Source organism: Chelonoidis abingdonii, chromosome 10 (assembly GCF_003597395.2).
Source record: "Chelonoidis abingdonii isolate Lonesome George chromosome 10, CheloAbing_2.0, whole genome shotgun sequence".
NCBI classification, from domain to species: domain Eukaryota; kingdom Metazoa; phylum Chordata; order Testudines; family Testudinidae; genus Chelonoidis; species Chelonoidis abingdonii.
The window spans coordinates 33,077,514-33,101,300 of NC_133778.1; the positions used below are offsets into that span (position 1 = coordinate 33,077,514).

At 40.0% G+C, this 23,787-nt stretch overlaps 1 protein-coding gene across 1 annotated transcript in view; it reads right to left on the reverse strand.

Moving 5' to 3' along the window:
• DNAJC10 (DnaJ heat shock protein family (Hsp40) member C10) overlaps positions 1-17,433 on the reverse strand; it is a 36,780-nt gene extending 19,347 nt beyond the window's left edge. The window contains exons 1-11 of the mRNA XM_032783793.2: positions 17,356-17,433; positions 15,780-16,155; positions 13,306-13,471; positions 11,404-11,454; positions 7,365-7,447; positions 7,021-7,152; positions 5,809-5,902; positions 5,451-5,528; positions 3,172-3,215; positions 2,642-2,779; positions 1,557-1,646 (exon numbers count right to left, since the gene is read on the reverse strand). Coding sequence (XP_032639684.1) covers positions 1,557-1,646; positions 2,642-2,779; positions 3,172-3,215; positions 5,451-5,528; positions 5,809-5,902; positions 7,021-7,152; positions 7,365-7,447; positions 11,404-11,454; positions 13,306-13,471; positions 15,780-15,986 — 1,083 coding nt within the window. The 5' untranslated portion in view covers positions 15,987-16,155; positions 17,356-17,433. The remainder of the gene's footprint in view (positions 1-1,556; positions 1,647-2,641; positions 2,780-3,171; positions 3,216-5,450; positions 5,529-5,808; positions 5,903-7,020; positions 7,153-7,364; positions 7,448-11,403; positions 11,455-13,305; positions 13,472-15,779; positions 16,156-17,355) is intronic.
• Positions 17,434-23,787: the final 6,354 nt, after the last annotated feature.

Consider the following 23,787-nt stretch of genomic DNA (forward strand, 5'->3'; position numbering starts at 1 on the left):
CTGACTAACTTCTCTCCGAGTCGCCTTGATCTTATCCTCCCACCTCATTTTCCAGGGTGGGTACATACTGTTGTTCTTCTTGATCGTGTAGCCAAGCATCTCCAGGATTACAGAGGCTGTAGCGTATACCAGTTATATATATATATATATATATATATATATATATATATATATATATATATATATATATATATATATATATATATATATATATATATATATATATATATATATATATATATATATATATATATATATATATATATATATATATATATATATATATATATATATATATATATATATATATATATATATATATATAATTCTCACAGCAAATAAGTTAATAACTTAGTGCAAGTTGATAACTTAATCGGTTAATATCACAGTAAAAGCATCCTGATTGGTTAATAATTAAACGTGCTGCAAAGAGCCGCAGGCGACACATTAAAGAACCACTTGCAGCAAACAATATTATTAGGCTAGTGAAAGGAGACTGAGACTTAAGGCTTGTCTTCACTACTGTCTAAATCGGTGCTGCTGCGATCGATGCAGCAGGCATCGATTTGGCGGTCCTGATGAAGACAAGATAAGTCGATAGGAGAGTGCTTTCCTGTTGACTTCAGTACTCCATCTCCCCGAGAGGTGGAAGCTACATTGACGAGAGAGCATCTTCCATCAACACAGCGTGGTGTAGACACCGTTGTAAGTTGATCTAAGCTATGTTGACTTACCTCATTAGTATAGACCTGGCCTTAGTTTGGATACATCCTAACACACACAAACCCATTCAATTGAGTCTTTAATGATTAGGATATCTAATATCTAGGATATCACTAGATTTAGTTGTCAAAACAGTTCACTAGGAACTTAGTCAATTAAAAAGAAAAACAGTAGCCATTATGCCATTCTGAGTTCTTTTATGGTTTTAGTCATATTTTCCTGTTTTTTAAAAAAATGCTTTTCCTCAGTTGCTGTGCGAAAGGCCCAACTGCAAATAGAGGAAACAATGAAACTCAATACAGATAAAAGGGCATGAAAACATAGTAAGCTAAAGAGAAAAATATTTTTTGGGTATAGTAATTTTAAGAATTGTTTATACAAGGGGTCGGGAGCCTCCGGCATGCGGCTCGGCAGGGTAAGCACCCTGGCAGGCTGGGCCAGTTTGTTTACCTGTCGCATCCAGAGGATTCGGCTGATCGCGGCTCCCACTGGCCGCAGTTTGATGTCCCAGGCCAATGGGAGCGGCGGGAAGCCACGGCCAGCACATTCCTCTGCCCATGCCGCTTCCCGCAGCCCCCATTGGGCTGGAATGGTGAACTTTGGCCAGTGGGAGCCAAGATCGGCTGAGCCTGCCGACGCGGCAGGAAAAACAAACTGGCCTGGCCCGCCAGGGTGCTTACCCTGGCGAGCCATGTGCCAGAGGTTGCTGACCCCTGGTTTATACCAATAGGAGGTGAAATCTTTTCAGAAAGACAAGACATTATTTTGCTTAATGTGGCTTTTTAAACTTAAAATCAGAAATTATTTACTTTATTTTTTTTTTTAAATTTTACCTCTAACGAGGCTGCAGAGAGCATTTCAAAATCTGGAAGATGCTGCATGATTTCCAAATATATCTCTTTTGCATCCAAGGAGTTAAGAAACTAGAAAAGAAAAAAGTCACTCAAATTAATAAAAAATGTATAAACATTAAAATGATTGTTGATTAGCAATCCTCAACAGAATTAACCTGATTAGTCCCCATTCATCAACTGAAAAATGCTGTTAATCAACATATGTTTCTTGATTCAAACTTCCTTTTAATTGCTATTACAAGAACACTATACTCTAAGCAGTCTGCTCTTTTAGGCCCAGATTTTAAAATGTATTTAGGCACGCTGTGCTCAGTGTTGTGATGCCTGAGTCTCATTTTTAAAAGTGATTTAGGCACATAGGAGACTAAATCCCACTGTCACACATTGCTTTTCTCCCTATTCCTCGCACTAAAAACACAAAATACCACATGCTTTCTCAAAACGAGTGCTAAAACAAAGTTCTGGCCTCAACTCACAAAATACTTTGTTTGGCAACATCTCTTTTACTGTACTATTTGTATAGTTCAGATCACTGTATTTCTGTAATTTTGCAAACATCAGGAAGTGCATAAGAAGTAGTAACTCAATGCTGGTGGATTTAATGTAGTTCCAGTGATTGTTACTTTCTCTTCAGGTTCACTTTTGCAGAAGGGCTTAGGTGGCCATAGCATGAGAGAGAGAGGGTGAGTGTCGTGTTTCAGACTAGTGATTTTCTTGCATAAATTAAGATTATTAACCTCAAGACAACTGAAACAAGAGTTTAAGGTGATATGGTAATAGGAGGATAGCGCAGCAGCACAGCACAACACATATCCATAGTGACAGGCCATGCAAGTCCATTTTCATTGCATGTAGATCACATTTCTTTGAGATTTTAAGAAGGGTATCTAGCTCATTATATATCAAATTTACCAATAGCACATAAGTTAAATGTAAAACTGGGAACAAACATTTCTCAGTGTAATAAATTCAATTTTCTTTGATTGGTGAATGTGTATAATCCACTTTCTCATCACTACCACCACATTGTATGTAGACACAAACTGTTTAAAAGTAACTCATACCAAAACACCTCCTTTCTCTTTATTAGTTAAGGTGGCTCCAGGTGGAAAGTATGCGGTAGTACTAGATGAGATATCCAAATTATCACAAAGCTCACCCTGGGTTGCACAGTCCATCCAGCCTACATTAACAAGGCCTTCCTGAAATAAAAAAGCAACAATCTGAGTGTGTTATTTTGAAAGTCAAGGTCAGAAGAATTTCTGCAATGACAACAGAGGCAACTAGTTAGTTTTTAGGAGATGGGAAAAAGGAAGACTTACAGGGAAGCACAATAATACTTTGATAGTCATGTACTCCATTTTACATGTACATCCTTTAAATATTGGGTTCCATTATATCAAGTCCAATAATGAGATGGCTCTCAAACATAAAGGTGATTTGAAAAATAACTTTTTGAAAGTTATTGGGTGAAATCTTGGCCCCACTGAAGTCGGTGAGAGTTTGCCATTGACTTCTATGACATCAGGATTTCACCTTTTGGAATTCTGATGTAAATATAATGAGTAACATCTTCAAATGAAATACTGCTTACCAACATGCCAGCTAGTTTAAGGCGTGCCTGGGAAGTCAAACAATCTGGAAAATGAAAATAATGATTTACCTGTAAACACAAGGCTTTAAATGATCAAATCACTAAACTTACTCTAGTTTAGAATTTTTCTTCTCATCACCAAGAATCCCAGGAGGAAGCAGGCTACAGTTTCACAACGCATGTTTGCTAGCTTTTAAAAAAACAAACAAAAAAACCCCACTTTTTTGTGGCTTTTCAATTGAAAATCTTGAGAAGCTACTTCCTATGTGATGACAATTGTGAATGAAAATATTCTATATTGGCTTCATCAGTAGAAAATTCTCTCTCATTTTGAAATATGAGCAATGTTTTACATGGCTTATGATTCCTTCTCTTGTAAACGGATTCTCACCTGAGCAATGTTTTAAAAATATCTACCTATGTATCAAATTTTGTCATAGAAAAATATTTCATTGGAATTATTAGAAACCCCAAAAACATTTCTGAAAAGTAATAACTTGAGAAGATAACTGATTTTTTGACAAAGGAAATGCAGTAGATTTAGTCTACCTGGATTTCAGTGCTTGATACAGTTCCACAAGGGATATGATTAGTTAAATTGGAGAAGATAGGGATTGATATGAGTATTAAAAGATGGATAAGGAACAGGTTAAAGAAGAGACTATAATGGATCATACTGAAAGATGAACTGTCAGGCTGGAGGGAGGTTACTATTGGAGTTTCTCAGGGATCAATCCTGAGACTATTCTTATTTAACATTTTCATTACTGACCTTAGCCCAAAAAGTGGGAGTGTGCTAATAAAATCTGCGAGTGATACAAAGTTGGGAGGTATTGCCAAAATGGAGGAGGACCGGAATGTCACAAAAGAAGATCTGGATGACCTTGAAAACTGGAGTAATATAAATGGGATGAAATTTAATACTGCAAAGTGCAAGGTCACGCACTTAGGGACTAACAACAAGAATTTCTGCTATAAACTGGAGACTTATCAGTTGGAAGTATCAGAGGAGGAGGCAGACCTGGGTGTATTGGTTGATAACAGGATGACTATGAGCCACTAATGTGATCCTAGGATGCATTAGGTGAGGTATTTTCAGTAGAGACAGGGAAGTGTTATTGCCTTTATACAAGGCACTAGTGAGACTTCAGCTGGAATACTGTGTGCAGTTCTAGACTCCCATGTTTAAGAAAGATTAATTCAAACTGGAAGAGGTGCAGAGAAGTACTAGTAGGAGGATCCGAGGAATGGAAAACCTACCTTCCTTATGAGAGGAGCCTCAAAGATCTTGGTTTGTTTAGACTAACCAAATGAAGGCTGAGGAGAGATGTGATTACTCTACATCAGAGGGATAAATACAAGGGAGGGAGAAGGGAGTTATTTAAGTTAAGCGCCAATGTGGACACAAGAACAAATTACCATTAACAAGTTTATACTTGAAATTAGACAAAGGTCTCTAAACATCAGAGGAGAGAAGTTCTGGAACAGCATTTTAAGGGGAAGAGTCGGGGCAGAAAAGCTAACTGGTTTCAAGACTGAGCTTGATAAATTTCTGGAGGGGATGGTGTGATGACTGCCTACAATGGCACGTGGCCCATCTGTGATTGCTAGTACAAATGTCTCCAGTGGTGGGAGAGGGGACACTAGATGGGGAGGGCTCTGGGAAGGGTGCCAATCCAAACCCCCACTGATTTATTTAAGAAATTTACTCCCCCACACATACTTTAAAAAAAAAAATTGATCATATTTGTAGTTTGCAATATGCAAACTTAGGTTGTGCAAAGGCTACATAATGCCTAAAATATTTAATCCTTATTCAATGTTTTCTGCATTGATTGGAAAGGGAAGTCCACCACTCTCACCAATCCAGGGCCAATGAGCAGGGATGCTGTGTACTTTTTCAGTATCTGATGCTGCAGCCTATGAGCTGTAATGCAGCCTAAACCTGTTTGTGTCAATTGCATGGGATGTGGGGGCTACTGCAAAAGTATGGATCCCATGGCCAGGCCCCGTTGTGGGCCCAGGACAGAGGCCCATCCTGCAACACATGTAGGGTGTGCAAGTACCACTGTAAGGTTCCTCCATTAATGTTCCCTTTCCCAAGTAGCCCTATAATGAGGTTTAAGTGGTCCACATGGCCTTGTGCTGGCCTACAACACTATGGGTGAATTTTACTCCATTAAAACCTTCATTAGAAGCAGCAGCAAACGTGTCACTGTCAGTGTAAAACAAAAGAATTGTTTTCTCTTCAATCAATTTGCCTTATTTAATATATTTACCTCCACCCTCAGCACAGAAAGTGATCAGCCAGCCAACACCAGAGGCAAATGAAGTTTGAATAGCATTAACAAAATTTCCTAAAAAAAAAAAAAAAAAAAAAAAGGCACAAAATCCATATCAATTTGTTCGATGTTTTGTTTTAAATATGAAAAAATATTGCATGTAAAACTATGAAACAAGCATGCTTATTAGCACAATTAAACAGTTTTTTAATTTCAAGTACTGTGTGTGTGTGTTCAGCCTTGAGTAAGAAAGACTGGGTACACACACTCAGTTAAATATAGATATAATCCTGGCAACACCTCCTTGTCTTAAAAACAACATAAAAAGATCAATAACCCAAACAAATTACATTACCTGCCCATAACTCTGTCACTGTGCTTGTGACATATTGCATGGCAAAATGCATTAAACTTTCCTTTGATCTGTCTCCATAATATTTCACTGGATTCTACACACAAGCAAAAAAGAAAAAAAAGGTGTGTTAACGCAAAATTTAACTCATAGAAATCATTACACAGTAATTAATAATTGAAATTATTATTTACACTGCAGATGGACCTTTACTAAAATCCTAGATACAAATGTTTTCCCCCTCCATTCCAAACTTTAGAGTGTTTGGAGTTCAGCCTTAAATTTGAATGTTGTGACTCAGGCCCTTGTCTAATTTATATGTGGCTTTCATTTAGTCCAGCAATACAAGGATTATAGGGTCTCAGAAATGACAGTTCACATAGTCATGTTTGTTTGTTTAAAAGAAGTGAATATTGTGCCAGTCTTCTGTTAATATACATCTCTTCTACTTTAAACTCCTCAAAAGTTTACGCATTCTCTCCACTATAGCATGTGCTGAACGCTCAATAACTAGACTAAGTAGCATGCAGTACAGCATATTGGTACAATAGAAGAAATTTTGTAAAAAATAGTGTGGGTGTCTTTTAAAGGAAAACTGTCAAAGTTCCTTAGGCGTAAAGCAGAGTATTGCATATATTTAAATATCATCCTACATTGTTGGAAAGTCCAATACAGAACTGTGATAGAGGCAGTGTGGCTCAGTGGATAGGGCACTGGTCTTGGTGTTCAAGGCCTTGTATTCAATTCCTGGATCTATCAGTTACTCGTTGTACGGCCCTGAACAAATCATTTAACTTCAGTGTCTCAATTTCCCCAAAATGGAAGAAATGATACTTACTCTCTATTGCAAAATGATCTGAAGAGAACTGTTGGAGAGGTATTTATTTATTTCCTCATTTAGTTGTAATATGATATGATTAAAAATGGAATTGTCTAGTGTAATTGGGCTGTTCATGGTGAATGAAAGTCCAAATATTTTTTTTTTATAAATGATGAAGAATAAATTACACTATTAAAGAAAAATTCTTTATCGCTATAGCATCAGTGATCAAATGTATTTTAGTTTAGTATTCTTCCTTAGAATTCTTTAACTTTAATTATTTTTATATAAAAATAAACACATAACAAAACATAAATACATGCACAAGATGGAAAGAGCATATATAAATGTCCATTATTTATAAAACCTGGAAAAAAACAAAACCGTTTACTCACCATTCCAGTTTTGAAAACATAGAGACTTGGATAACTATTAATTCCTTTGATCCGACAAAGCATTCTATTATCACCACAATTTACAGCTCCAATGCGTATTAGTCCATCCATTTCTTTAGCAAATTCTCTCCACTAAAAAGAAGGGGGGAAAAGAAAACTTGGGATATTTTTCTTTAGAAAACAATTTTCAAAAAATTCTTCTGCTGTTGGCTTCTTGAATCACGGCTGTTTTAGACTTTGGCTTCAGCATGCAAATCAAACTTGACAAAGTTTTACTCTAATTAAAAAAAAGCGTCTACTTGAAATACATTTTCAGAATTAAGCTGTTGACTGTAAATACATACCGTGGGTGCTAAATCATGGCAGTGTGAACATCGAGGAGAATAGAAATTGATGAACCAGAGTTCTCCAGAGTTAACAGCAGCATCTGGTTAACAGGAGGAGACAAAAATATACTTAAGAGTTGATAAAAGCTTCCTTTTAAGTTGTGTATCTAGAAATACCGTGAGTGAGAGAGAGAGAATAATACACACCCATTTTAAGGCCTGAGTTCAAGTGTCTAGAATTCCCTGATTCAGTGGATATCATTAATATCTAGAATAGTGTAATGACTGCAACTCCATTTACACTCACTCTGACACATGCAGGACACACAACAGGCATAATTAAAGTGAAATCACCAGGTTAACTATGAAATTTTGTTTACATCTAACTGAGCTAGTAAACACACTAGAGTAGTAGTTAAAACACTCCAACAGATTAAACATATCCTTTAAATATCAGAAGAATTATAGAAACTTAGTTACATTAACAAAATACAAACACTACCTCTACTCATCAGCTACACGTTATCTCCTGACAATCACTTGCACTCTTGCCATATGGTAAGTAATGCTCAAATCTGAACTGAATAAAAAAATCTATTTCAAATGAGAGAGATTTATTTTTACATCTGAAAATGCAATTTAAAATGCAGGCTGGAATCAGTCTAATGTGCTTTGGTAAGGGGCCAGCTACCTAATGACTAGTCTCAAAGGGGAGCACAGAATCAAAAAAGTGTAGGACTGGAAGGGACCTAGAGGCTCATCTTGTCCAGCCCCAAGGCAGGACTATGTAATAACTAGACAATTCCTGACAGGTGTTTGTCTAACCTGTTCTTAAAAATTGCCAAATGACAGAGATTTCACAACCTCCCTAGGCAATTTGTTCCAGTGCTTAACCACCCTGACAGTTAAGAAGTTTTTCCTAAAGTCCAGCCTAAACCTCCCTTTCTGCAATTTAAACCCATTGCTTTTTGTCCTGTCCTCGGAGGTTAATGAGAACAATTTACCTCTCTCCTCCTTGTAACAACCTTTTATGCACTTGAAAACTGTTATCATATCCCATTTCAGTCTTCTCTTCTTCAGACTAAATAAACCCAATTTTAAAAAATCTTCCTTCATAGGTTTTCTAGACCTTTTTAATCATTTTTGTTGCTTTCCTCTGGACTCTCTCCAATTTGTCCACAACTTTCCTGAAATGTGGCACTCAGAACTGGACATAATACTCCAGCTGAGGCCTTAACAGCATGGAATAGAGGGGAAGAATTACTTCTCATGTCTTGCTTACAACACACCCCTTAATGTATTCCAGAATGATGTTTGCTTTTTTTTGCAACAGTGTTACACTGCTTACTCATATTTAACTTGCAATCCACTATAACCCCCAGATCCCTTTTTGCAGTACTCCTTCCTAGGCAGTCATTTCCCACTGTGCATATGTGCAATTGGTTGTTCCTTCCTAAATGGAGTACTTTACATTTGTTCTTACTGAATTTCATCACCTATATTTCAGACCATTTCTCCAGTTTGTCCAGATCATTTTGAATTTTAATTCTATCCTCCAAAGCACCTGCAACCCTTCCCAGCTTGGTATGGTCTGCAGACTTTATAAGTGTACTCTCTATGCCATTATCTAAATCATTGATGAAGATCTTGAACAGAACCGTACCCAGGACTGATATGGACTCCACTTATTATGCCCTTCCAGTTTGACTGTGAAACAGTAATAACTACTCTCTGCGATCACTTTTTCAACCTGTTAGGTTCCTTCCTTATAGTAGCTCCGTTTAGGCTGTATTTCCCTAGTTTGTTTAAGAGGAGGTTATGCCAGACAGTATCAAAAGCCTTACTAAAGTCAAGATATACCACATCTACTGCTTCCCCCATCCACAAGGCTTGTTACCCTGTCAAAGCATGTATGTATATTAGAAAACTCATTACTAAAGGGATACCATTGATGTCAAATCACGTGGTTCAGAGTCCCTAACTTTTGTGGGGTTTTTCAGTCATGTTTCCTATGTTAAAAATCTCTCTGCTGTTGCTGTGTGAAACACCTAAATGAACAGGAGAAATTGACTACTGTCCTGTTTCTGCAGGTGGCCAGTGTTCTCATGTGGAACCTCTTTGTCTTTGTGAGGCTCTATGTGGGTATAATGGTGTACCTTGGTGGTTCAGCTTGCAGGTGCAAAGCCTAGCTGACGATATAAAGAAAACTCTGCACAAAATGCTGTCAAACATATACAAGTGGGAAAACAATGACTTTTCCCCAACATTCTATATTAGTTATGTTTATCTTCTAGGTGTTACTTCTGACAAGAGGAGAAAAAGATTGCCATAGAAGTGAAATTAAGTTGGCTATATCCCTTTAATTTTTTTAAACAGAACTTTGTTTAAATTCATATATCCAGAAGTTGTGATAAATTCATATATAACATGGAAGTTGTGATACACAGAAAATTACATTGTTTTGTTATAAAATAAAATTTGTCATTAGATTATCATTAGCCATAGGTTAATTCACCACCTATCATAGAAGAGAGTGCGAAAGGTCCTCAGAACAGCAGAAACAGTGGTTCAATGGCATGGGGAAGGGGCAATAAGGTGGTGGCAAAACAGGCACACAAGAAGGCTCTCAGTACTGGTTCTGCAAAGCCTGTCATAGCAGGGATTTGAGGGATTGGCTGGGGTCTGAACCACTGGTAACTGCTTGAATCCAGTGATCACAAACACCTGAGTAGGGTGTGTACTAGGGTGATGGCTGCTGCTGTGAAAATGAACACTGAGGGGGCATAGGGCTGTCCTGTATCTTGGTTGGAGGATGGATTTTAATTCCCTTTTTAATTTAAGTAATTAATCCTCATATACTTCCCGGCAGTAACTCATATTTTTTTGGAGTATATATGTGTGTTTCATCTTAGACGTAGATTCTACTGTCAAACAAATGCGTAATAGATACAAAGAGTAGCAGCAGTGCATTGCATGCACACTTAAGGAATCTGAGCCAAAATGTATCTAAGAAAAACAAGCTGTCCTCTTCAGATATCTGTATAAAAAAATCACTATCACATCCTGATCTAATTCATTTGTATTTTGTCTTTTCTATTTTGTCTGAGAAATATTGTTTGTGCTACAAGATGTCAGTATGTTTGACTGAAAACTACTGTCTTAATATAATGTTGAAGTATAAAAAAAGATAGTTAAGATTTACTAATTTCCAGATTTACTAATTACCTCGATATAAAGCCACCTGAAATAATACGAATTTGGATATAACGCAGTAAAGCAGTGCTCGGGGGGGGGGGGGGAGGGCTGTGCACTCCGGTGGATCAAAGCAAGTTCAATATAACACGGTTTCGCCTATAACGCAGTAAGATTTTTTTGGCTCCCAAGGACAGTGTTATATCGAGTTAGAGGTGTGATAGTAGAACACTGGTAATTGTCTGTGAGTACACACAGCATCTTATTTTGAAAACACATCATCAACTCTCTGTAAACACGAACAATAAATATGAGAGGGGAAAAACAAAAGCCCCCACCCACATCATTGATCAGTATGAGCTGTTTCCTGGTGTCCAGATTAAGACCTTTTATTTTTGACATTAGGGAGCTAAGATTTAGGAATGTCAGAATAGGAATCCTGTCAAATGGTATCTTCAAACAAGCAGAATTGCAGGTAAGTAGAAGTTACTGAATTGCTAGTTTTGGAGATCAGCTGCCTAGTAGGAGATGTGTGCTCAAGACACAAGACCATAGAGTGAGAATTTTGGAGGATAATAAATCTGGAGAAACAAAGTTACAAGGTAAATAATTTCCCCTTCCTTCAGATATTACACACTTTCTTTCAAATTCAGTCTAAAAAGCTGACAGGCATTGATCTGCATAGCATTTGTTAACTGAACCATGATCCTCAAAAACATTTTTATCTTTGGAAATAATGTGCACTTTTTCTCTGGTGGGATTCTGACAATTTATAATCTATGTACACCATGAAAATATTCAGTCTGAAAATAATATTTACACAATGTTAAAATATTAGTGAACCCATATGACTTGACAGACATACCAAATTCTCCTCTATCCAATGTTATAATTTCAGGATCATCATCATAAATACCTAGTAAGAAAAAATACAAAGTCAGCAACTATGTTTTTCTTTTGCAATCTTTACATAAAAGAATCCAGAAACACTCCTGTGCTTCTTGCACAAAATAAAATTTGTAGAAAACAAAAGATGGTGCATATTAGCAAGGTAAAAGATTTTACCATGTGACATGTAATTCAGTGGTATGTATAAAATTCATTTGGTCTCAGTTCAATTCCCAGGAGATAAATGTCCACATCACAATAGCCACCATCACAGCTGGGAACCTTCTGGTATCTTCAGCAGACAAATCAATCTTTAAGTAGGCATAGGAGACTGAACTGGCTGTTCACACAAAGACGTGGTGGATCTTTGTGTTAGATGAGACACAATACTGAGTGCCTGATGAGAGTTTGAGAGGCAGCACAATTCAGTTGATAAGAGCACAGCACTGAGACTTTCGAAACCCAAGTTCTAATCCCAGGTCTGTCACTGGGCTGCTGTTTGACCTTTGTCACTTTCCCTCTTGGTGCCCCAAACCTCTCTGACTCTTTGTCTGGCGTATCTATTTAGATTGTCAGCTCTTTGGGGCAGGAACTGTCTCAGTATGGTTTGTACAATGCCTAACACAATAAGCCCAAATATCAGTTGAGGCCTGTAAGTACTACTATAATAGAAATAAATAAGACAGAACTTCAGTCTCGTCCAGAGATATCAAGCCACCGCCATATGGAAACAATAAATTCACAATAAAAATCCAGAAGAAAAAGAAAACAAGCATAACTGTACATAAACTTATAATGAATATTCAATAAAAGTTAAAAATCTGACATTTTAAATCAACCACTTTCATCAAGAAGTGCAGACTCAAACACGTGATTTTTTTAAAATTATTGTAACCTCTAAAGAAATTTGAAATCACTCTCACTTTCATGCAATGTGCATGTCTCTGGTTTATTTAATTTAGGTGTACACAAACATTAAAGTAGTTCTTGAGGTTTTTGTTTTATAAAATGTTCCCTTTGTATTCTGAGTTTTTTCAGGGTTAGACTGCTTTAGCAAAATACAAGTGTAGAAATTCTCTCCTTCACTTCTGATGTTTTTAGCCAATTGACCAAAAGAGAGGCTCACTTCAGCTTCCATATTTATGGCATGGTAGAAATCATCATTGCAGTCTTTCAGTTGCCTATTTTCCAGGTTAGCTACCTGTGTCACAATAGCTCTGAAAAGACATGGCTGTCTAATTCCCAGAAAATATCTGGACAATTTTTGTTTGAAGAACTGATTTCAAAATCATTTTTGGCCTAACCCTATTGCTCTGGTGTGTATGCTTACTTCCTGGTATTGTTACATTGATCTCCAACAAGACTCTATGGGAATTAACTGTTTTGCAGGAGTGGGCTCTTTACGTATAAAGTGTAATAAATAAAAAATACTTGTTATGGGAAAATACTTGTTATGGGTTTCCAATATAAAAAAAAATCATCTGAAGGAATTAAAAAGAAAAAACCCTTCCCTGTATTAAGAAGTTAATACGACACTATTAGTGTTTGATTGCAAATGAACAAAGATCATATATAATACGCATATATATATATATACACACAAACTATAACAGAAGAGTAAAAAAGCAAATACTTAGTATAATGAGTGGATTTCATACCAAGCTGACTGTATTATTACTGCTGTTTGGTGATTATTTTAACAAGATACCTTAAGGCTAACATAGTCAGTAGGGAGAAAGGAGAAAAAAAAAAGCTGTGGAGGCCAGAAAAAGGAAAAGGGGGTCTAAGAGGACAGTATGTGCATAGAGTTGGCATAGCTGACAATTTTGCATTTACTCAGAACTGTGAAAGACAAGCAAACTACAAACACACATCTTACCAAAATCATAGCGATAAAAGTTCCAGCTCTCATATCGACCTCCTTGCTGGTGATCTTCAAGACCTTTCTCTCCATATTTATCATACTTCTTCCGTAGCTCATCATCTTTTAATACTTCATATGCTCTATTTATTTTCAAGAAGTTTTCATGAGCATCTGGATCATTCTATCAAAGGAAAATCACAATAATTAAATGTCTAATGTATAACTAAAAATATTAAATGAACTTTCAGCAATACATTTGTTTCAATGTCTCCATAACTATGAATGTTGTAAAGTTTCTCAATGGAAGTTGCCAAGCCTCCAAGCAAGACAACCAGTATTGACAATAAGGTAGAGTAGCACAGAGAGGTCAACTCACACTTGAAGATCATCTTACAATAACTTTGAAAGTCTCTGCTTTTCTAATCACTCAAACGTGAGCTGAATTTTACACCAGACTGTTAAGCTAGCAAGGTTTCTGTTTGGTTTTTATTCTGTTTATTTTATACTTAAATATATTAGTGAATTAGATGTAGTGATTGCAATATGTTATTACAGTGCAATTTTCCCTTAAGAAAACACTTACATGCTCTCTGAGGATTTATCATTTTCCTACAGAAATAAAACTTGGGCATGTGCTGGCCTTTGGCTCTGCTTTATTGGCATCTATCTGGTGGCACAAAACAACTGCAGCTATGAATTCCTGACACAGAAGAAATCTCTACCTCCCACTCCTCTTTCCCATCCCCACTCAGGTGTAGGGGAAGTGATGGAGACAAGGTGGAGATAGAATATAATGTTCTCCATTAATCCTTGGCTAGAGACGAGTGATCCTCTAGGGACAGACCAATGCTGTAGCTGGCAAATTCAGAACAATCCTTAGGCTTCCTTTAAATACATCAAGGACCATTTTGGCTTCTAGTCAGCTCCAGAATCAGAGGAGCAGAAAGTTGGCTTACAACTACTTTTACATCCCTTCTCTTGGTCCTGTGCTGACTGAGAGATCTAGCTCACTAGCATTCTATTAACTCTCTCACCTTTCCCATTATTACTTAAAAATTTGCCTTAAATTACTACATTAATGTGCAGCAATACTAAAAAATAAGTTATAAAGAGACTATTTTCCACCTGATACACCTGCACAGCTGCTATTAACATTACAGACAGTTTACATGCCTGAATCAGTGTCATCTAAGAGTCTATAAAAAATGTATGTTTAATTCTGCAGAAGGTATTCTTATATAGCAATATTTCCATATTTTATGGAAATTATAGATACTACTTTGGAATCTTAATACTTTTGAAAGTATAAATAGAGAATCCCATTAAAACTTATAAAGTAGCTGAGAGCATTTCACACACAGCTGAGAATAAGCTATTCTATTTCAAGTGGCATATCACTTATTGCTGAATTGCTCTTTGAGATAGCAAGAATCAGTCACATATAGTAGGTCACAGCTAATCCATTTTTATCTTTATTGTGGGGGGAAAGGCATAATAAAATAAAGTCTTCCTAATTAGAGGCTATATACGATAACATATTCCTCAACAGTTAATCCATGTTCAGTCACTCTTCTCTTCCCCATTGGAATGTTAGTACTGGGTATATAGTCAAATATATATTTGCTTCCTAGACCCATATCATAAATGTTTGGTCAAAGTCCTTCTCCTTGATGTCAAGTTCAACAGTATAGCATCAACGTTTGCATTTTAGGCCCCACTCCTGCAGCTTGCTCTGTGCAGGCAGATCCTTGTGTCCACAAGAACCCTCACTGACATCATTGGGGCTCTCTGAGGGTGCAGGGCTCTACATGCATGGAACAAGTAGCAGGATCAGTAGCAGGGCGTTTGTATTGTCTTACTCCAAGACTTTTAGTCTAATTAGTCCAGCAAATCTTGAGTAACTTATAGGAGAATTAAAAACATATGTTTCTTTAGTGTATTTGAATTTACACTAACACAGATTTCTCTTAATCAGTGTAATGTCTTCAAAATTTGATCTGCCTCCTGTCTCTCCAGGGGTCCTTCCATTTCCCCTTCTCAACCATAGGCCATCCTAAAACTTTTGCTTTCCCCTGCTCAGTTTCCAAACGGGACTGACATGACATAGCCCAGCAATATTTATTTCACAGATGCAGCTTTCTAGTAAGAACAATAATTAATAGCTAAAACCAAAAGAGGCAGTGTAATTCTAAGTAAGAGAAAGCACTGAAGAAAATGTATAACCTAATATGCCTTTCAGCTGCAATGGCTCAGTATGACTTCAGTTCAACTTGGCCATAATTTACTAATATATTCACTCTTTTACTTTTGTTTTTCTTTGCAGGACAGTCAGCTTGTCTAAACTACTGTAAGTATCATGTTATTACATCACTTCAAAAATCTAAGACACAAAGATGCAAAGTTTCAAATTTGTTAACTTTAAAATGAACTTTTATTTGCTTTTTAACACTGGACAAATTAGCTCACAGGAACTCAAAGATTTTACTTACCTGATTTTTATCAGGATGTAACTTTAATGCCAGTTTTTTGAAAGCCTGTCTTATTTCTCTATTACTTGCTTCTTTGGATATTCCAAGTAAATTATAATAGTCCTGATCAGTGCAAACAAGAGCTACCAGACATGTTAAAACTAAAAATAACAACAAAGTTCTTTTCAAATCTCTAATGCAGTCTCCTTTAGATAATAAGAACTCCATTATGAAGCTTTTAAAAAGTTATACAAGTTACAATTCAGATAGACTTCAAAGGGCGTATCCAATAAGTTCCAAGATGTTCAAAAGATATGGATGTTTAATTTAAGGCGTTTTCTTTAAGATTTTAGTTGTCATAATACACAGTCACATAATAACTTGCAAAAGTTATAACCTGTAAAGAGGGAGAGAAAGCCATTTAGTAGAGGTTTCGCTATATTACACTGATGTTATTAAGAAACATTAACAGCTTTAGCAGAATGCAGCCTAACATTAGTAACAGCAAAACTGGAACAATGTTTTGATATTTCTACTTAATTTAAGTGTTAGTGGTCATTAACTTTTATCACTCCTTCTCTGGTATGGGCCAATTTTGCAAAGCTTTATTCACATGAATAGCCTCCACTGAGAGACAGTAAAGCCTAGACATGTTTACCAGTTAGGAATACATTTATCTTCTGCTGGCTTTTCCTGCCTAATATTTTTTCCCTCCTAGTCTCACTCACTGAGAGGAGGAGCTATTTCTGCATGTGGGAACAAGTAGTTTAAAAGTAATTGTTTTAACATTGCACAATCTTTCATACCAGGAGTGAAAGGTGTTTCAATTAGACATTTAAAACCCCTTAAAAACCAAAAACGAACCTAAAAACCTCCCTCATTCAAATGGCTTCAGCTGGCCTAGGGTGGCTGCAGAATCACGCAGACTGTTGTGTACCTAGATGTACGCAACCGTGGGGGATGATGTCTATCTGTGCATAGTATAAGTGGGCTATGCAGGTTGTGGGAAACAGGCTAGGAACAAAGATAGCTCCTTTAGCACCTTAACTGGGGCGGGGGTTTACACAACAATCGGAAGAAGAGAGCAGCAGCTGAGTGTGTGACAGGCTGGGGATGGAAGGCAGAGGGCAGAACACGGGTAAACCAGGGCTAGGGCCGCTAGGAGAGAGCATGCTGTGGGGGAAGCAGGATCGGGACGAGAAGAGGAGCTGGGACAGAGGGGAGCGGGACGGGGAGAGGAAGGGGAGGCGCAGGGCTGGGGGGAGCGGGACGGGGAGAGGACGGGGAGGCGCAGGGCTGGGGGGAGCAGGACGGGGACGGGGAGGCGCAGGGCTCGGGGGAGCAGGACGGGGAGAGGAAGGGGAGGCGCAGGGCTGGGGGGAGCGGGACGGGGACGGGGAGGCGCAGGGCTGGGGGGAGCAGGGCTGGGGGGAGCAGGACGGGGACGGAGAGAGGAAGGGGAGGCGCAGGGCTGGGGGAAGCAGCCCAGGCAGGGTGGGGGGCGGCTGAGGGCACGGCTGGAGTGGTGGGATGCGAGGGGACGAGGCAGGTTTCCCGTCTGCTCCTTCCCCGGGCGGGCCATGCAGGCCGCTCCTACCGGTCTGTGCGGAGCCCGGCTCCCGTGCAGGAGCCGGTGGCGGGAGGCGGCGGAGGAGGGGTCGGCGCGGAGCAGCATGGGACAGGGGAGGAGCAAGGCGGCGACCGGAGCCGGATCCGGCTCTGAGCCGGAGGCAGGTGGGGCCCGGCAGCTCTTGAGTCACTAAGCTGGGAGGGCTGACGTGGCCGCGGCTCCTGCGGCGGGGCCGGGCTCGGGCTCGGGCTCGGGCTCGGAGCGCGGGGAGGGCCCGAGCGGGCCTGTCAGCACCGTTCCCTGTGCTAGTCCCTGGGCCCAGCGTCTGTGGTATGACAGGTTGCAGAGGAGCAGCCGTGTTAGGCTGTATCTGCAGAAAGACCAGGAGTCCTTGTGGCACCTTAGAGACTATCACATTTAGCTGAGCATAAGCTTTCGTGGGTTCCAGCCCACTTCATCGGCTGCATAGCACGGCCCATACAGGAAGAAGATATTTGTACATACAGAGAACACGAAAAGGTGGAAGTATCCAAACCAACGGTAAAAGGCTGATTAATGACAATGAGCTAAGTTAAATATCTGCTCACCTTTTTGTCAACTGTCTGAAACGAGCCATCTTGATTATCGCTACAAAACTTTGTTTTCTCCTGCTGATGAGAGCTCATCTTAATTAATTAGCCTCTTACAGTTGGTATGGGGGTGGAGCTGCCCCGATGATTTCCCCACTCTGGGTAAGTGTGACATTCCCCTGTGTTATCTGGACCAGTGATCTGCTGGGTCACTCCAACCCTCGCCTCTGGGAGCCAGCCTTACCCTCCTCTGCTGTGAGAACCCCCCACTCCCAGGCTGTTCACGCACAGCCTCTAGCATGTAAGCTGCTCCTAGTGACGTGCGTGAGCACTTTTGGCCAGCTGCTTGGCTTGTGCAACCAAATGACACTAGCCAATATCTCTGGGACCAGACACTACCTTTGGACCTTCTGTCTTGCAGTGTCCAGTTCGGCTCACTGATTGCTACAAACTTGTATGGGTTCGTCAATTTAACAAAGAAATTGATATGTACCAGGCTTGTTATCCTAAGGGGAGTATCTTACATGCTTCAAACCAAAGGCTTCAGGTAGAATAAACAAACAGATTTATTAACTATAAAAGATAGATTTTAAGTGATTATAAATCAAAGCACAAGAAGTCAGATTTGGTCAAATGAAATACAAGCAAAACGGATTCTAAGCTGATCTTAACACTTTCAGTGCCCTTACAAACTTTGATCAGAGCTCCAGTTGCTTGGTGGTGGTGTTTGTAGATGGAGGTGGAAGAGAGAGAGCATGGCAAACATCTCTCTCTTTTATCATGTTCTTTCTTCTCTCTCGGCTTTGCCACGGTCCCCGTCCCCCCTTCAGAGTCAGGTGAGCATTATCTCATCGCAGTCCCAAACTGACCAAGGGAAGGGGGTAACTCACTCAACAGTCCAATAGATGCTTTATTGCTGCCCAGGCCAGTGTCCTTTGTTCCTGTGAGGCTGGGCTGGGTTTGTCCCATACATGCCCTGATGAGGTGTGAACTTACCCTCATGCTCCTGTAGAGTTTTGCCTGGGCTTGTTTTAAGCCATGAGGACACATTTTCGTCCTCAAAACTATATACATGAAATTACAATCTATAATAGGCCTGCACAATTCATAAAGCGGTGAGGGCCATATTACTCCAAAGAAAACAGCTGAGGCCGAAACCCCCTGGCCCCGCTAAACCCCTCCCCCCAGCGCTGCCCAGCCTCGCTGAAACACTGTCCTTTTTCCCTCCCCTTATTTCATGGGGGGATGACGAGCCGAGTGGGTGGGCGGGCAGTGGCAGTGAGGCTTTATATTGGGGGGGTGAGGAGGCGAGTGGTGAGTCAGTGGCTGGAGGGGGGCATCCATTTTCAGTATTTTAATTTTTGGTACTGCTTAATTCTCTCACATATGTTTGAATATGTGTTTTTTGTAGGATGACATAATATAATGGTTTCATGTCAGATCAAGGCTTACTTAGCTTTTTAAGGCCATATCTGCACTACAAACTTTGAATTATGTCAGTGTAAAGGTATTGCAGTTAGTGTACGCTCAGGTGTGTTGGTCCCTTTTGTCAGTGCTGCATGTACTCACCAGGAGTGCTTGTGTTAACACAAGTGCAGTGTACATTGGGTAGGTATACCAGCATGTCATGGGCTACCCTCTCGCACAATGCCTTTTGGGGAATTCTCACAATGTGTTGTGGGTCACACATGAGTCACACCAGGAGGGCTGGGAGCAAGGGGTCAAGTTCCCATCATGCTGCATTATACATCCCATAATACCATGCCTATCCCATAATTTCCTCACCTTTTTTTTAAAAAAAAAAAACCCACGCAGCACTTGTCACTGACAGAAGCATGTAGCCCACACAATTCTGCACTAGTGTCATGAACACTGTGAATACAGGACAAATGATCCTCTCCTCTGGTATTGGCATAGTCACAGGAAGTACTACAACAAGGGATGTGACAACATTTTTGAGGACAAATTGCTAAAGGACATAGCAAAAAATAATTCAGAGTTGATGGTGGCTTTCATGGAGCAGCTGCAGATGGTGAAGAGCTGCTTCTGGGCCTAAGAAGCAAGCACTTACTGGTGGGATCACATCAAAATGCAGGTATGGAAATACAAGCACTGGTTATAGAACTTTCTGACACAAAAGACCATGTTCCTGGATCTGTTTGAGGAGCTTGCCCCTTCCCCTCCAGCTCATGGAGACCAGAATGAGAGCTGCTTTGACAGCTCAGAAGTGAGTGGCAATAGCATTGTGGACGCTTGAAATGCTGGATTGCTACCAGTCGAGGGAAATCATTTTGGAGTTGGAAAATCTACAAAGGGGGTTATTGTCATGCAAGTGTGTAGGGCTGTTAGTTATATCCTACTACACAGGACTGACTCTAACAATGTGCACGACATCATGGATAGATTTGCAGCTATGGGGTTCCTGAACTGCGGTGGAGCATTAAATGGCATGTATATCCTTATTTTAACCCCAAGCCACCTTGCCACAAACAACAGTAGCAGAAAGGGCTTCTCTTCCATCATCTGAATAACCATAGTGGATCACTGGGAATGCTTCACTGATATCAGTGTGGGCTGGTCAGGGAAGTGCATGATGCTTATTTCTTTAAGGACACAAATCTGTTCAGGAACGTGCAAGTAGGGACACTTTTCCCAACTGACAGATTACCACTGACAATGTTGAAATGCCAGTTGTGATCTTGGGGACCCAGCTTATCCCTGGCTGACAAACCTGTGTAGCAGCCACTTTTGACAATACTAGGGAAAGAATCAGTTACTCAGGTGGAGAATGACAGTGGGATGTGCTTTTGGTAGATTGAAGGGATGCTTAGATCTCTGTGAGAAAAATACCCAGTGGTTATAGCTTCCTGCTGTGTCCTGCATAATATCTGTGAGGCAAAGAGGGAGAAGCTGCTGCCAGGGTGAAGGTGGAATGGCTGGCTGCTGGATTTGAATAGCTAGACACAGAGGCCATTAGGAGAACTCAATGCAGAGCTGTGTGGCTGAAGGAGACCTTGGAAGAGCACTTTTATGGTCAACCACAGTTATGTGCTCGATCTGTGCCCTGATGTTTTGAGGGGATGGTTAGGAACTGTCATGCTTGGTGTATGTTTATGTATATCACAGTCTTTTAATGAACCTATGAATTATACAGTGATTATGGTAAATTTATAATTCTACTGTTTTTCATTGAACCTATGAGTTCTGTGATCCTGTACTATTAGAATTAATGTGTGCTCTGAGTAGCACTAGGCATTCTGCAGTATATTATGAAGTAATAAAGATATTTTTATTTCCAAAAAATAAACATGTATTGAGTACCAAAACAGTGCAAAACATTAATGTGCAATTAAAGACCAATACACTGCAAACTTGTAATATTTACAGAACAGAACTTTAAAGTTAGAAAGATAGAAAACATTAGTGTCCATTTCAGTCCAGTTCTGCCAAACATATACCAACCATGGCCATTACAAGTCAGTGCACCCTCAAAGCCGCAACAGCAGCAGCTACAGATAAAACAGATGGCTGTATCATTGTGTTTACAGTCAGAATGGAAAGCAAAAGGTAAGCTTCAGAATTCCCTTCCCTTATTCCAATCAGAGTTTTAAACAAAACAAGTTTATTGACACTTTAACTTTGGAGTGCCTCTTTACAGCACCGTTCTCTGGTTGCAGCTGTGATGAGCGTGGCCTGCTGTTGGCAAGGGTATATGGGAAATGAAGAGGGAATTTTTTGGTTGCATAAAAATATAAAATGTCATCCCTAATTTCTGTGGATCTGAATACAGGGAAGAGCTGAGAAAGAAAACAAAGGTTTGATTAGCTGATAGCCACAGCTAATTTCAACATGCACAAACCTCTTAGGACACCAAAAATCCAATCCTGTTCTTAAAAAAGGTACATTTTATTAAAAACAAAAGGGAAAAAATGCATCTGGAACTTGGACTTTTTGCTAGATCTTAAAAGAAACAATTATAAAAATTAAGCACCCAACAGTTTTCTTGGGGGTTCAGCTTAAAGGTTACAAGCAAACAAAAGCATCTGGGGTTAGCACAGAGGAGATCTACAAGCCAAAATAAAAGAAGCCTGATTGTGTCTAGCTAAACATTCTGATCTACTTACACATTTGGAGTTCAGATAAGTAGTTCTAGGCACGATCTGATGATTTATGATCATACCTGGCTTCAGCTGCGTATAGCATGGCTGCTCTGTCCCTCCAGTGCAGAGAACAACAGACAAAGGGGAAGTTTCTTTCCCAAATTTAAAACTTCTAGCTTTCCCATTGGCTCTTTTGGTCAGGTGCCCACTTCCCCCACTCCCCTTTTACTTGCTTTACCTGTAAAGGGTTAACAAGTCCCTCAGGTAAAGAACAGACACCAAGAGGGATTTTACAGCTAACTGGCTGGCTGAGTGTCCATCAAAGGGAGCTATCCCCCATCACAGCCTATTTACTGCAATGGTGCCTGCCAAAGTCATTGTGGAGTGGCATGGGGAAGTCCTCTACCACAGAGGACAAAATAAAGCAACCCATCCATAGAAACCTTTGGGAGAGGATCGCAGAGTGCTTTTATGAAAGTTTCATCAAGATCCTTCAGGAGGATATAAAGGACATCCCTATGTAATATGTAAACAAAGTGTTCCATATCTTCTCCCTCACCCTTCCCTTCCTGCCTAAACTTACAGGAAAATGAAAAGCAGATAACTCTACCTCTGTTTGTTGTAGCTCTACTTTTTCTTGCAAGAGTGAAACCATGAAAGTAGATACCTATGTCCTGCTAACTTGGGGTTCGGCCGGGTGCCATCTTCACACAGAAACACTTTAAGGGAGAATGAAATGCACACACTTACCCACAGTTCCTTCCTTGAATTGGGCTCATCTGTGCTCAGCTGGTGGGACTGACTAGATACTGGTTTAGTCTCAAAGATCCTGGCTCACAGTATAGCTGGACTCCCTTTCCCCACCATGTCTCCTTCCTCCTTATTGTTCAGAGGAGGGGCTCTCTTTCAGGCTCCACTGAGGTAGCCACAATGGCCTTGTGGGTGCTGGTGGGTTCTCCTCCAAATATGGCATATAGCTCATTGTAAACGCATTAGGTCTGCAGATCTGCACTAGATTGATTAGTGGCCTCCCTTGGTCTTGCGGAAAGCCTCCTGCAGTGCCTTTGCTTTCATGTGGCACTGCGGCTGATCCCTGTTGTCCCCCTTTGCCTGCATCCCCATTGTAATGTTTCTGTAGAAGTCCATATTTCAGCAACTGCACTGTTCCTACACAGCTTCTTCTCCCCACAGGCCCAATACCTCCTGTCTACTCGAGGCAGGCGCATGTAGCTGATGTGGTCAGTTGCAGGCAACAAAGAAGAGCTGCTAGATGTGCTTGCCAAATTCAGCAGTCAGGAAAAGACACTTAAAAAATATGTGGGGATTTTCAAGGGGGAGAAGGGTGGCTTCTCATCTCTGTGACCCCGAACACTTGCGTTCACAACTTTGACTAGAGCAGTCACTGTTGGGCATTGTAGGGCTACTGCTGGAGAATTGTTAGGGCTGACATAGATCACTCAGTGTCGCATTGTGTCGGCCATAGTAAGTCAACCAAGGCTCAATGCCGTTCGGGGAAGTGGTGTTACTTAAGTCACCATAACAGGGTGCTTACGTTGGTGGGAGACAAATTTGAGTGTAGAGACATGCACAAGTAATCAACCCTGGTTGACTTATTGTGGATCTAACTTTGTAGTGTAGACCAGGCCTCACTGTGTATTAAAGTAGTAAATTCTGTTCACAGTATTCAGACTGACCTTATGTGAAAGAAAGGGAGCTGCTGGGAGGGCATTCTCTGTGGGGTGGGGCTTTTCCACTTTGGAACCCCTTCTTTGGTACGTCAGAGCCTGGAT